This window comes from Pygocentrus nattereri, chromosome 9 (assembly GCF_015220715.1).
Source record: "Pygocentrus nattereri isolate fPygNat1 chromosome 9, fPygNat1.pri, whole genome shotgun sequence".
Lineage (NCBI taxonomy): Eukaryota > Metazoa > Chordata > Actinopteri > Characiformes > Serrasalmidae > Pygocentrus > Pygocentrus nattereri.
This window is the reverse complement of record NC_051219.1, coordinates 30,819,311-30,833,231: the sequence shown is the minus strand read 5'-3', so window position 1 is coordinate 30,833,231 and position 13,921 is coordinate 30,819,311. Positions and strand designations below refer to the sequence as shown.

The window sequence follows — 13,921 nt, the reverse complement described above, 5'->3', positions numbered from 1 at the left end:
ACTTATTCAATTTAAATTATTATGATACATTGGTCCAGTGGTGATTTGACCCCACTAAGTTTCAGTGATACAGTCTTGAGAATTTGGTGGCGGCTCCATAAACAAATCTCCTGCAAGGAGTTATGGGGGGCGCGTAATAAAATGTATCAGTATGTAGAAGCTTTTTGTGCATTACTGTGTTTTCTTTCACTGCCTAAAAGACGCATGATGCTGAGTGCAGTTCGAATCGGTAAGTGCTTATTATTGTTTTTGTGTTTTCCTGTTCAAGAAGGGATATAGTGATATGAACTAAATAAAACCAGTATATCTCTATATTTATATCTCGGATAAAGAAAAGCATTGTGAAATCACAAAGACGAGATACTTTTTTGGGTCGCCATTAAAGAGTTAGACAAATGAAAGGTTTGAGTGCTGATGATACTCACATTTAAATTATTGTTTACAAATGTGATAATATTTTACTCTAACTAAACCTTCTTAGTATTTATGGTAAGTTTACTACAAAGTGCTAAAAACATTTGAAAAGCTAGGTTTCTTTTGTTATGTGGGTTTAAGAAATCCATCAGTCAGTAAAACACTGTTTACTTAAAATGACTGAAACTACATTAAATTAACTGATATTAGATGATAACATTTTAATATTTAATTTTTATCTCTCCAGAATCAGTATCAGTACCAGTCACAAAATTTTCATATCATTTGAGCGGTAATATATGTAATATGTACCTGTAGTGATGTTATAGATGCTGCGTGTCCCTCCAGCACAGCGAGGGGAGCGCACGTCTGCAGACACCAAACCCTGATCATCTTATCACAGCTCCCAGCGGCTAGCAGGGTGTTCTCGTAATTCACTGCCATGTCTGAGATTTCTGCAGCGTGACCCCGTAGGGTGGCCAGCAGACGCCCGTCATCCGTGGCCCAAATCTTCACCAGACAGTCATCTGAACCCTGAAAATGCACACCACACAAGATGTTTACCAAACAATTCTCTGAAATGAAATCATACTGGTTTTAACATAAAACCGTCCTCACTTCCATCTCGGACTCTGCAGTTGATAAACAGAGGTCATGAGGTCAATGCAATACATTCCTGTTTTTCTAGATTTTGAGAATGAGAAAAGTGCAACAAACTTCTAAGACTGAATTTTGGAGGTGTGGAAAAATATCTGCACAGATTTCTTTGAAGAACTGAACGCAAGTCATAAGGAATACTGAAAAAAAAATATTTATTTATTATATAACTTTTTGATATATAAGTTTTCTGCTTTTTTCCTGATGCTAAAAATAACTTTTTAATAACATTTTGACAGCAAATTAAACAAAAGGGTTGTCTCTGACTTTTGCAGAGCACTCTAAATATAAATCACTGCATCACTCAATCATGTAATTAAATACAAACCTTTAAAACACACTTTTCAAAAGTATAGCAAAACAAAAGTAATAACTCTCAACTTCTAAGGATCAAGGATGTACTTTATGGATGACTTTATCTGTGCTGGGTTTCATTCCTTGTTTGTAGCATGAAACTGTTACACAGAGTTCATTTTGTTACAGTGTGAAAGCTACAAGCATAACTTCTGAAATAAAAGACTCACTGTGAAACATATTCTTGGACCACGTTATCAAAAATATTTTTGTAAAAGCACTTGACAGAAGCCAGAAGTTAAATGGTTTATAGTGTTTCCAAATGCTAAATTTTCTTCTGGTCTGTGCCCATGTTGGCCCTCTTTTGTGTCCAACAACAACATTTAGAATGATATGAGTATTTTTATGAAGTGATGAAAGCCTGCAATTATACTTTGGATTTGAAAATCAATTAGTAGCCATTTAAATGTTTTTGATTACAATTTTCATACTTTAACTCACAATCATATCTGAAATGCTGTTTTGGTAAAAACAGATTCAAGTGACCAAAGCATTGCATTTAGTATGATAAAAGAAGTGATAACTCACTTTAAGCCATATGGCTTAAGAAGTGTGTCAAGAAGTGACACTTAACATTTCACATACAGACATGAATGGGTTAACGTGTCTCCACTGAACACACACTCAAAAGGCATGCAAAAAGAAAAAAAGCAAAAGGAAGCTTTAGTAAGGGAACATCTGCAACAAATACATAACACTGTGTCATTTTCAACATAAATTCAATTTTATTTATTTAATTGTAGTTAAAGGCCTTTGAAGTAAGATCTGATAAATGCATTTCATTTCAATTCAGTTCTGAGAGTCATACTAAAAGTTCGAACTGAGACAAATTAAAATCAGCTCAGAATGACAGGAAAGGGAAAACGGCATTCGGCAAAATTCCACCTCAGTGTGAAAATCCTCTACTGGTGAATGTGCCTAATTAACAACAGATTAAATACCACACAGTCAATTTACTCTATCAAATATTTCTTTTTATCAAGGCTTTTCATTTGCACAATTAAGACAACTACAGCACTACATAAAAAATCTAAAATTCTACATAACTACATAACAGCATTTTAGACAAAAAGAACTGGATAAAATCTTTATTCAATCATATCATATCATATCTTCAGCTCAGATACTGGTACACTTTTCCAGATCCAACCACTAAGAAACACCATAGCACAGTTCAGCTTGTATTTTAAACAGATTTAATCCTCATCGCTAGACTTCAATGAAATTACCCAATTAATAAAACAAATCAAAACTTTTTAGGCCGTTCTACATTTGCTTTCATATACATCATTGATTTTTTTAACTTTTTAGGCAATGTTCTTCTGTCACCATGTGGAAATACGGTATTGTTTTGGTGCAGATCTAATTTCAATCACCAGAAATGATAGAGTCAAAAAATGTAAAAATAATTGTCAGAACAAAATTTTATACTTTCATAATTATACGTTTGCAGACAAAGCAAAAATATGTTTTCAATGTCTGAAGATAATAGTTTTAATTGATTTAATCATTTTAATTGAAAACACTCAATTTAATTAAATTTATGAAATACCACAACTCATGAAATGATCATGTAATGTAAAGGTCTCCTGAAAAAAGCAAGAAAACACTGTGATATGACAACAACAGTGTACAGTACTGTAGCAATTTTGGTGCTGCCAGTAAAAACAATACATAATATTATAACAAATACACATAAACATAAATGCATTAAAACGTGAGATGGTTTTTATTTGTTTTTACATTAGAGATGATTGACATTTTAGTGAGAAGAACCTATATTTGGTTTCTGACATCTCACTGCACTCCAGCCACGGGGTGACCTCCATCAGCAGCACCTGATTTAATTTAATGAAGGACTGATTAGATAAACTATGTATTAAATAGTAACTGTAAATAATGGACTTGGAAGATTTGGTAATAGTTAAACTAACACTACCACATTAAATCAGTTTATTTGTATTTATTCTAATGTTATTTAAGCAATGAATGCTTACTAGCCAGATTTATACTGAATTTTTCTCAGGCAGTCTCAGACCTTTCCAGAGCATTGCATATTTGCAATTAATAGTTATAATAAAGAACTTAGTATATGTTGTTTATACAGCTGATATTGTTCTTGTTTTGACTGTTTCACTCACTGAAATATTTCACCCGTTCCATTTACAATACTACAGCATTTATCACAATCACTGACGCTGCCAACGTCTGAAACCGCAGCAATGACAATTCTAATGACAATGAGCAAAGCAGCAGACAAAAGAGAACGATACCTGCAGCTCTCAACTTCATTTAACACTGATCTTTCACAAAAACAATGAAATATCAGCAGGAGAAGCCACAAAAACAATGCTATCGCTTCACTTGAATGTACTCCGGATTGACACCGCTGGATGTCGTAATGATTAAAAGTGTCCTAATTGAGCTGCAAACACGTAAAAGCAGCTTGATACACTGCACACGTTTCACTGCTTCAAATGCACACTGAACGTGTTAAAGAGCAGCAGCGCGGGCCTCAGGACATGTAGCGAGAGGCGCATTCCTGAAGACGCATGTTAAGCACAGACAGAATGCCAATGACACACTGGCTAATAGCTCTGGAATATGAAGGAGATGATGATTCTATTCTTGGCTTTCTGCCAGAGCCACAAAAGAAACCATGCACATAGAGACACACCCCCAACAGAGAGAGAGAGAGAGAGAGAGAGAGAGAGAGAGAGAGAGAGAGAGAGAGAGAGGGGAGGGATAGAGAAGGAGAAAGAGAAAGGAGGGATGGAAGGGAGGGAGAGATGGGAGGGAGTAATCTTTGCTGTTCAGCCATTTTTGGAGATTTAAAAAACTATTGCAAAAGAAAATGGAACCCAACAGTGCAGAAGCAGACATTAGCAAGAAAAAAAAAGGAAGCCTAAAAATAACGCTCTCACAACCTTAACAAAACATGACAGGGCTACACCAAAGGTTACGGTGTGAGAAAAGAAATTACACCATCACCACACAGGAATCAGGAGTAAAGAAATATATATGACATAGTTCAGCTGATAGTACTAAAAAAGTTAAGCAATCAACGTACATCGATTCCACATTCCAATACACTACATTACATTAAGTTTCCATTTACATACTTTTTACAATCAGTAAGTAAGGGACAATATCTCTGAAAAGCACCACAAATTTAATTCAAATTTAAAGTACAGTCTATTAATCAGTAAAATGACATTCAATGCAAATATTACATATATACAGACATCACTTCAGCTATTTCCATCTGCATCTTTTAAATGCAGCTAGTTATTATCTGCTAATAAAGATAAGGTACTGATATTAGCATGCATGTCAGTGCTAATGCAAAATGAAAAAAGTCCATAATCACAGTTACTGCCAAAGTTAAATAAACTGAATCATACATTATTGTAATGCAATTTATTTTAATCAAGTGCAGGATGCACACAATTTAATCAGTTAAATTCAATGTAGCACTCTTTTCACTGTAAGTGTAATCTTCAGAGTTGAACAAGACTTGTTCAACAGCAAGGCTGAGGGACTGATATGAGGCCTACATCCTGGCTTTAAGAGATTTAAGGGTTTTTTAATATAAAATCATTCAGAGGATAAAAGCAAGAATGCAACACACAACCTCATCAAGAAGTTTTCACCATCAGGTGCATTCAGTAACATTTAAACCACAGAATAAATGAAGCATTAAATCTGAAAGTTGTTCCATGGGCATTAGGTGTAACACAGGGGTATGTAAGGTCAAACAAAGGATGTGGGAACGAAGAGTTTGTTCAACAAAATTGCTCAGTTTTTTGACAGGGATGTCTGTGAACCCACATATCAGCTTCTCGCTCTCATAACTACATAACTAAAACATACATATGTAGATATGAAAAACATGAACAGTGAAAAAACTAATCCCCTGTAAAGGGGTTAGGAGGCAGTGTTTCTATATTCCTATAAAAACATTTTAGTGATTTTAACATAAAATTCTGGGCAATATGAGACTGAAATAAAAGGGTAACTGTTGATAAAGTAGTTAGCTCATGTAAATAGAAATCCAAAAGCTATGTTAATTTATTTGTTTAAAAAACTGTTGCAAGGTCAAAAGCACAGTATGTACAAAATTTGGCAGATATCTTCTTTTGAGACCCTGCATCTAATATAAACGCAGGTCATTCTTTGCACATCATACACATTCTCCTGGCTCCATAAGGCACATTGTGCTTGGACCCAAAATTGCCACTTGCTATGTAATATGTAGACCAGTGTTTCCCAACCTGGTCCTCAGGGCCCCCTCAGATGGTCCACATTTTTCCTTCATCCCTATGTGCTGTGAGTTGGTTGGAGCAAAAATGCAGATCATTTGGGTCGCTCTGAGGTCCGAATTGGGAAACACTGATGCAGATGGTTGTTTAGCTCGCATAGTGGTTACAGTCCACACAAGTCAACGTGTTCTACATATAATTCAAATTAAATGGAAGCCAACTGTCTTGGTTGCTAGTAATGATAATTTACATGTATTAGCAGTTTTTGCCCACCATTTAAAGGCTATTGCAGAAAGAATTCTATGCTGGTGATTTTGGATTCTGAGGTTAAGACTGTGTTATAAATAAGAGGAGCAGTTGAACATTTGTTTATGTCATTTTTCAAAAATTTGGTGATTTATTATATCCTACAGACTCTTAATCAGTAATTACAAATGATAAAATAAAGGTAACAGAGTTATTCTTAAGTTATATTGAGGAATGCAAGACTGGAACTGTCAGTGCTTCCATGGCATCAAGCCTGTAACAATTATTATATAATATCCTAATCACAATTATTTAAAATGAGTGCAGTTATTTAAACTGAACGCAATATTTTCCCCAGTTGTTAGCTGCTTCACAATCAATGTCACGCAAAAAGTAAACGCGTTTTCATCAGGTTTAATCAATTGGGTTGAAATTGAAAGTTACGGGTATTACGAGAACAGCCAAAGTTGTGACTTTTAACTGGGTGCTACAACACGTTTGGTGACAGTTTGTTTGTTTATAGGTAGCTAAGTAGCTGAAGCAAATTTTAGCATGTATGCACAATAAGCATATTTTGCCCACAATTTTACAGGTTTCATAGAAAATGGTTTAACTTTAGACTTAATTCTGTCTTTCACACAACTGTACCATATCATTCCTAGTGTTAACTGCAATGGAAAGACAGCCAATAAGTAAGAAAAGTAATCAGCGTTCCTGTTTAGATGCACAGCTGTATAGTGCTGTGATTTCATAGGTGCTAAAATCGAACAGGAAAAGAAAATCATTAATCACAATTATATATATGATTAATTCATTAATTAAGGTCTTAATTATGACAATGTTTTTTGTTGTAAACTCTACAACAAGGGTTTTGAAAATACTATCAGAAACTTTGTGTATCGTGATTTTATTTTCCCTGTAATTATTTTTCCATTTTATTTTATTATTCAGCACCTCACATATTGCATGCCACATCCAATTAAACAGGGCCAAGTACACTCAGATGGACTCCCAGTACTGTCAGGATTTAAATCACAATCTTCCAACAACAGGGTTCCTTCCCCTAGTAGTTTCTGTCCTTCAAATTAATAGCCAGACAGTAAGCCTGAAGTTTATGATAAACATGCACATTGGTAGAAACACTTCATTCTTCCCTTGATATCCAGCATAAAGAACACTTTCACCCTCTATAATTCACTGCTGAGAACTGCAAGCTCATCAAGTCTTCAGATACCTCCATCACCAGAAATCAGAAATTCTTACAAAACTGGAAAACTATAAATAAAATTGCAACACCTGCCAAGTCAAACATCATGCTTCAATCCTGGTTAAATTCACCAAGTGTCACAAGATTTCCCCGGCGTCATGAAATGTAAAAACGAATCAACAAAAGTATGTAAGAAAATAGAGAAGCATAAATACTATCCACAACAACATCCGACAATCTCATCTCAGTGCAAATAAAAAGTGAGCTATTTATGGAGAACAAATTCTGTATTCTCTACCAGCTATATCATTTTCCTGATTTTGGTCCAAGAGAAACTCTGTGGTTGGAAAACACGAACGCAGACGCACATAAATGCACCCACACACCATTTGAAGGATCAAGAGCGACACAGGATATTGAGCAGCGATCTCTTTCTCTAAAAATTCCAAAATCGACTGGAGCATTACTCTTCAAAACTGCACTACAAGAAACACCTCTGCTGTGAATGAGTATCAGATGCACAGCTGTATAGTGCTGACAACAGCGTGTGAAAATGCACAATCATAAATAATCCAATCTAATTTCATCTGCTTCTATCAGTCACATTACACAATCACAAACGCAGGCGTATACACACAGCAAGCTTACCGTGAAGATTCGGCGGCCTGTCCGGTCGAAGGCAACACAGTACACAGAAGACAGATGTCCCAGAATCCTCTTGTGCATCTTCATGTGTGAGTAAACGGCTGTGGGAACTAGCTGACCCAAACGATACGACCCATTCAGCCGCCGACTGTAAGCTGTCTCCACTGTGTGCGCACACAAGAGAGAACAGGAGATGTTTCAGATGCAGACATGGTATATGTGTATATACAGCTTATAGTACTGCGTAAACATTTCTGTGCTGTGCAACATTCTTTAAAACCATTTACTGAGGGGTGAGTGAGCTTTTAAAAACACTGTATGTTGTTAGAATAAATATAAATAAACATAAATACAGTATAAACTAACATGAATTTCTTGTTTTCAAAATAGTAGTTGATATCTTGTGAGCTAGTTTAGAGAACACATTTTGGTTCCAGATTTCTCCTAGATGCCCCCCAGCTACACCATGGATTTATTAAAGTTCATCAGCACATTTGATTTAACATAATGAAGTATTGATAACTACAAATACCACTGGGATGCCATGAGAAGAGGTTTAGAAATAGTTTAACAAACACATTAGCAGACACAAAATCACTATTTGCGGTGTTAACGTTATTTTAATTTATTAGAATAGTAGCCAAGCAAAAAGCAGAAAATAAGTTCAAGTTTTAAATTTTAATAGATGTTAACAATACCATTTTTAAAAGAACTTTTACAGGTGCCTAAAACCTTTGCGCAGTACTGTCTATACAATACAATGTAGTGGCTTTCTACTCTGATGAAATTACATGTTTTACTGATTCTTTTTAATAAAAATAAGTTTAGCACAGAATTTCTAATCATTTGCCATACTGCAAAAATATCATAAGATTTTTGCACAGACAACATTTTTATTTCTTTTCAATATAATAAACTATGCAAATAAACAGTAATTGTGCATTAAAATGTGAAGACGTAATGTGTAGAATTTACAAATCAACATGTAAACTGACCAGAGGCACCCAAACTTTTGCACACACACACACACACACACACATATATATATACACACAAACACACACACACACACACACATATATATATATATTTCCAGCAGCTAATATCACTGAAAAAGTGGTGTACTGAACAGACTTGATTCAAATACGTACATAATTTTGACATGAATAATTATAATTCAGTTTACTTACTTTTGTAAAATGTGTGGAATGTAATATATTTTATTCAGGTAGAAATTATGCACACATTCAAACCAAAGCATCCTCTTTTCTAGTGGATACAGCTAATTTTAAAGCTGCTATTCTAGCCATACAGCCACTAACACTTGAATGAACTGACTTTCATATTTATTTTGGTTCACTCAACTACAACAGCCAATCAGAAGTGGCATACCAATGTTGGGCGGGCTTCCATAAATGACTGGCGGCTCGGGTGGCCTGCCACAGTGCAGGGCTGCGAGGGCGGACCCCTTCCATACCACGTGCTTGCAACCTGTCAACACACACAAAGCACTGTCAACAAACACATGCAGAAGGAGTGAGAGTGGGCACAAGGCTTTAGAGGCACGTACTAATACTCCAACAGTGCATTCTCATTAATATATGCATGTTTTACTGCTGCTGTTTCTATCATGAGAATAATGCATACTTACAGAGAAAAGAAAAGGATTCTGAAATGCAGCTATTAATATTTAATAGATAACAAGCTACAAGTGCCTACTTTATAATAGTACAGTATAACAGTCTTACACTGTTACTATGCAATTACCATGCTAAAAAGCTGCATTTCCATGTAACTCCTTAAACAGCAGGCATATTATTACTCACTAACTACTAGGGCTGGGTATAATTCAGAATGTTAGAATATCAATATCAATACCAATACACATACCTCAACGTCAATACTGATGCTTTTTTCAATACGTTCTTTAAAATCATAAACCAAAAGTGTGTTTGGTTTAAACTAGCAGTCAGTTATGGAAGTGGGTATATTTACTGACTGCAACAGACTGCACACAAAGCAAGAATCACTGCAATGTAAACAGCCAATTACCAATCTGGATTTTACAACACACATGCTTATTGGTTTAAGGATGATAATAAGACCACTTAGTTATTGAAATCTGACACAGATACAGAGAATTTGCGCTACTTTATAGTATTGAAGCAATTCAGTCAGTACCATAAAGTATTGAATTTCAACATCTTGCAAAGCAGATATCTGTCAGCATGTGTTAGAGAAAAAGAGAGAACACTCACTCTTATTGGTGCGCAGAAGTGACTGTCGTCCGACTCCCAGTAAAGAGTTAACTCCAGGTACGCTGGCTGGCACCTCTCTCTCCAAAAGAGGACCCATGCGCTCACACACTTGCAACAAGTGATCTGGAGAAATGTGCCTATACAGCTTCACCTGCACACAAGCACACACACACACACACAGAAACATCACATTGCAGACATGCATTACTATTACAGCACAAACAAAACAACGTCCTGCACATCAGTCCCACTCACATTAGCTCCAAGTCATGATTCCGATCATTCCATAGAAAAGATGTGCAGCAAAAAAAAACCTAATTTGTTAATTAAAACAATAAATGTAAATAAATGTGAATTAGTCCAATTTTCTTTTTAAGAGGGTGTTAACACAAGCATTGCCCCAAACTGGATGATTTTGATCTTGACATCTGGAGCGCAGGCATGCTTTGTTTAATATTAGATTAAACTCTTAAAATCTTGAATAACTGTGTGAACCTGTTTTGTAATGTTTTTCAGCATCAGTCTAATCCGTCTGCAGTCTCCAGGCTGCTCTTTATCTGCCAGTTCAGCAGCCGCTTCCAACGCCTCGCCAGTAATTAATGTTGCTTTAATTGCATTTAGCATTATCCTATTGGTCCACATACGCCAGCCCCCTGCGCCCGCACACACACAGTGAGAGTAGAGCTACTGATGCTGATTTGTATCTTAAGCCCAATACAGCACACACATACACACACACACACACACACAGGCGCTGAATACTGCCTGTAATGTCAAACCAAGAACTGACGACATGCATATTTAATTAACCAGTTTTATTCCTGCACTAATGATAACGATTGCATTAAGGCAGGACGCGCTTGAACGTGATTAAAATTGTGATCACTGCACGTGGCCACATTAATGAAATGTGCATTTCCATTTCAGCATTTCATTTTTATTTTTTAAATATTTTATCTGACATTAACGTCATATTTAATCACAGTCGTTATTACAGTCTAGCTTAATTAACAGTAATTATTAAAGTGAATTTATTATTATTAATGGTATTACTGTTGTTATTATTACAATTAATGACGTTATTACTATAACTAATAATGCTGGCAACGGAATAATATAATCGTTATTATACACATTTCACTAATATCATCTTAATTAGTCATTTTAAATGTACTATTATTCTCATTATTACTATTACTATTATTAGCATCAAACCGTTACCATGCTTCAGCGAGCTCACTGTATTCATAATCGGGTGCCATGCGTAGAAATACGTGATGAAAAATAACGCTATAAATAATAACCGCTATAATAAAATAGCGCCGACCGCAGGTGCTGTTTCTGCTCTTTCTCCACGAAATGATGAGGCGAGCTTCAAATACAAAATCCGAGAGCGACCCTGAATTAACTACAACACACACACCTCCACACACACACACACACACACACACACACACACACACACACACACACACACACAGCCTAATCGTTCCGAGTCAGCGCGCGCCACGCGCACGAGACGCGTTCAAATATTTTTTCGCAGTAACGCTGCTGTCCACAGCACAAATCCCCCTCAATCCCACCCGAGAGAAGCGGAAAAACACGCCGGGTGTTGCTGTCTGTAGCAGCCCGTGAGATAAAACAGTCCTTCAGCTGTGTTAGTTACGCAACTGATATTTCTGATGGGAGGAGGGGCACAACACAGGGGCAAAACCTCCAACTTTTTAAAATAAAGAATATTTTATCATGTGCACCCCAAGCAGGAACCAACACCGCCTTCCTCAGAGCCCCTGAACCGGCAGAGCAGCGAAAGCGAAAGCCTATAAATCAACGCGTTGTTTTTTAGCTTTCCACAACACTAATTAATAAACTAATCAATATCATATCAATTCTGTTTTACCTCTCGCCTGTGCAACTGTCCTCCTTAAGTCTCGTGCTGGCATCCCAAAAAGAAGATAATTTCCAAGTGGTGAGATATTAAAAAAACACACACACAAAATAAACGCGAAAACTCTTACAGCCCTTCTAAACTCCCACTCCTCCTGCTTTGTACATTCCCGTGGTAAAAATCGCAGTTTAAAATGTGATAAAGTGAGTAAAGCATGTGTCTTTTAGTCAATGTGGCTGTGTTGCATGGAGCAGGGCGCCTCCATCCCGCCCAGCTCTCTCTCTCTCTCTCTCTCTCTCTCTCTCACTCTCTCACACACACACACACACACACACACACTGGCGCACTGATCCCTCCTCCCCAACACACACTGCCCCTTACAGCACAGCGCTCATGACGTATCTTTATTTCTACTACATTTTCCCCCAACTATTTAAACCTATGGTCACCAAACGCAGCCCTTCGGGTCAAAGCGAGTTCAGGGCTTTGCCTCTCCCGCAAGTGCGAGCCTGCTTTCTCTCCCCTCCTGACTTTTTCTGCTTCTATTCTGGATGTGGTGTTTTTTTCCTCCTGATTTAAAAATTGCGGGAAATTCAATTTCTTATTTTGCCCTCTAAAAAAGTTTTTCTCACTTATAGGGAGCCCTTACCAAATTTTCGTAACTCCCAGGGTGCTCCTTTCCAGTCCAGTCTATCCTTTTGGGTAGCAGCTGTAATGGAAAAAACAGTGCTGTAAGGCTGGGTTAGGCTTTAAAAGGTCAGTGGATGGAATTTGTAAGGAAATTAAATCAGAAATCAGCGACGAATTAACGCGCTGAACTACAGTGCGGCGAGATGCAGCGCCGAGTAGCCTTGTGCAGCTTACCTCCTTCTCCTGAACCTCCCGTATGAGGGTCTGGAAAGCACATAAAAACGCTGAAATATGCCACGAGCCCGTGCAGGGATGTAGTTAATAATCTTAAATATCAAAATCACCCACCTCTGCCGCGTCCTGACAAGGTCCAGCTTCTAAAAACCGGGCTATTAGGAAGTACAGTTCTATCAGGGAGGAAGAATACATGAGCTACAGCTCTGAAGAAGGGCGCTGTGGGAACACAGATATTGTTTTAAAAATATCCCCATAGCAAACCTCACGGCGCCTTTACTCACCAGATTTCAACTGCGCGACGTGTTTGCTGTCAGTGGCCATGTTTTTCACGTTGTTTTGGGGCTGAAGGAGAAGGTGCGTGTGGCCGTGCGAGTGGTAGCTCGGCTGCCCTGTAGTTGTCAGTGTTTGTTCACCACCAGGAAGAGCTGCGCCTCCATTCACCCAACACACACACACACACACACACACACACACATACAGATACACACTCACACACAGACACTCAGGCAAAGGCAGCAAAGAAGTTCCGGCTACATCTCTCAGCCTTCCGCCCTCCGACAAATAGTCCCCTCTCCAACACAACATGCCCCCGCGCTCGTTCGGACAAACCGCTCAGCTTTGAGTCACATTCAGACCCTTTAAGGCACGTTTTCGCCTAATAAATAAACTCACGGATGTTGAGGGTCCCCTTTATTCTCAACGCCCCCCTCCCTCCAAAAAAAGCGCGCAGGGATATCAAGCACAGTCTGTTACACACATATACACACAGAGAGGAGGCTACGAAGTCGAAGGAAGGCATGTCGCAGAAGTGGCGTTTATGTTCTTACGTTGATAATGTTAAAGTCTTATTTTTAACTAATTTACTGGTATATACGTGCTAAGATTTTATTCAGATAGCGTTAGAGCAGCGCGTTTCCTCCTCACCGTGTCGACCACGCAGCCTCCACAGCGCTGCCATGTTGTCTTGGACTACAATAATAAGGCTTAGTCCACAAAATCTACACCACACGAGCATTCACTTCACATTTATCTCCTTTTTAGATACATGGTTGGCCGTAATGGGGCCGGAGGGTTTGCTAAGCTTCGGGAACCCAACCCCCTTGGTCGCGTTTTGGGTTCGGAA

At 37.7% G+C, this 13,921-nt stretch overlaps 1 protein-coding gene across 3 annotated transcripts in view; it reads right to left on the bottom strand.

Moving 5' to 3' along the window:
• LOC108433089 (pleckstrin homology domain interacting protein) overlaps nt 1-13,236 on the bottom strand; it is a 63,765-nt gene extending 50,529 nt beyond the window's left edge. For 2 of the 3 annotated variants that reach the window (XM_017707418.2, XM_017707426.2), the window contains exons 1-8: nt 13,080-13,236; nt 12,910-12,968; nt 12,796-12,825; nt 12,581-12,640; nt 10,044-10,194; nt 9,178-9,276; nt 7,789-7,949; nt 727-948 (exon numbers count right to left, since the gene is read on the bottom strand). In XM_017707418.2, the coding sequence (XP_017562907.2) occupies nt 727-948; nt 7,789-7,949; nt 9,178-9,276; nt 10,044-10,194; nt 12,581-12,640; nt 12,796-12,825; nt 12,910-12,968; nt 13,080-13,119 (822 nt within the window). In that variant the 5' untranslated portion in view covers nt 13,120-13,236. Of the gene's footprint in view, nt 1-726; nt 949-7,788; nt 7,950-9,177; nt 9,277-10,043; nt 10,195-11,943; nt 12,168-12,580; nt 12,641-12,795; nt 12,826-12,909; nt 12,969-13,079 lie in introns of those variants that run through there. The other variant, XM_017707436.2, reaches the window with a different exon arrangement.
• Between the last annotated feature and the right edge of the window lie 685 nt (nt 13,237-13,921).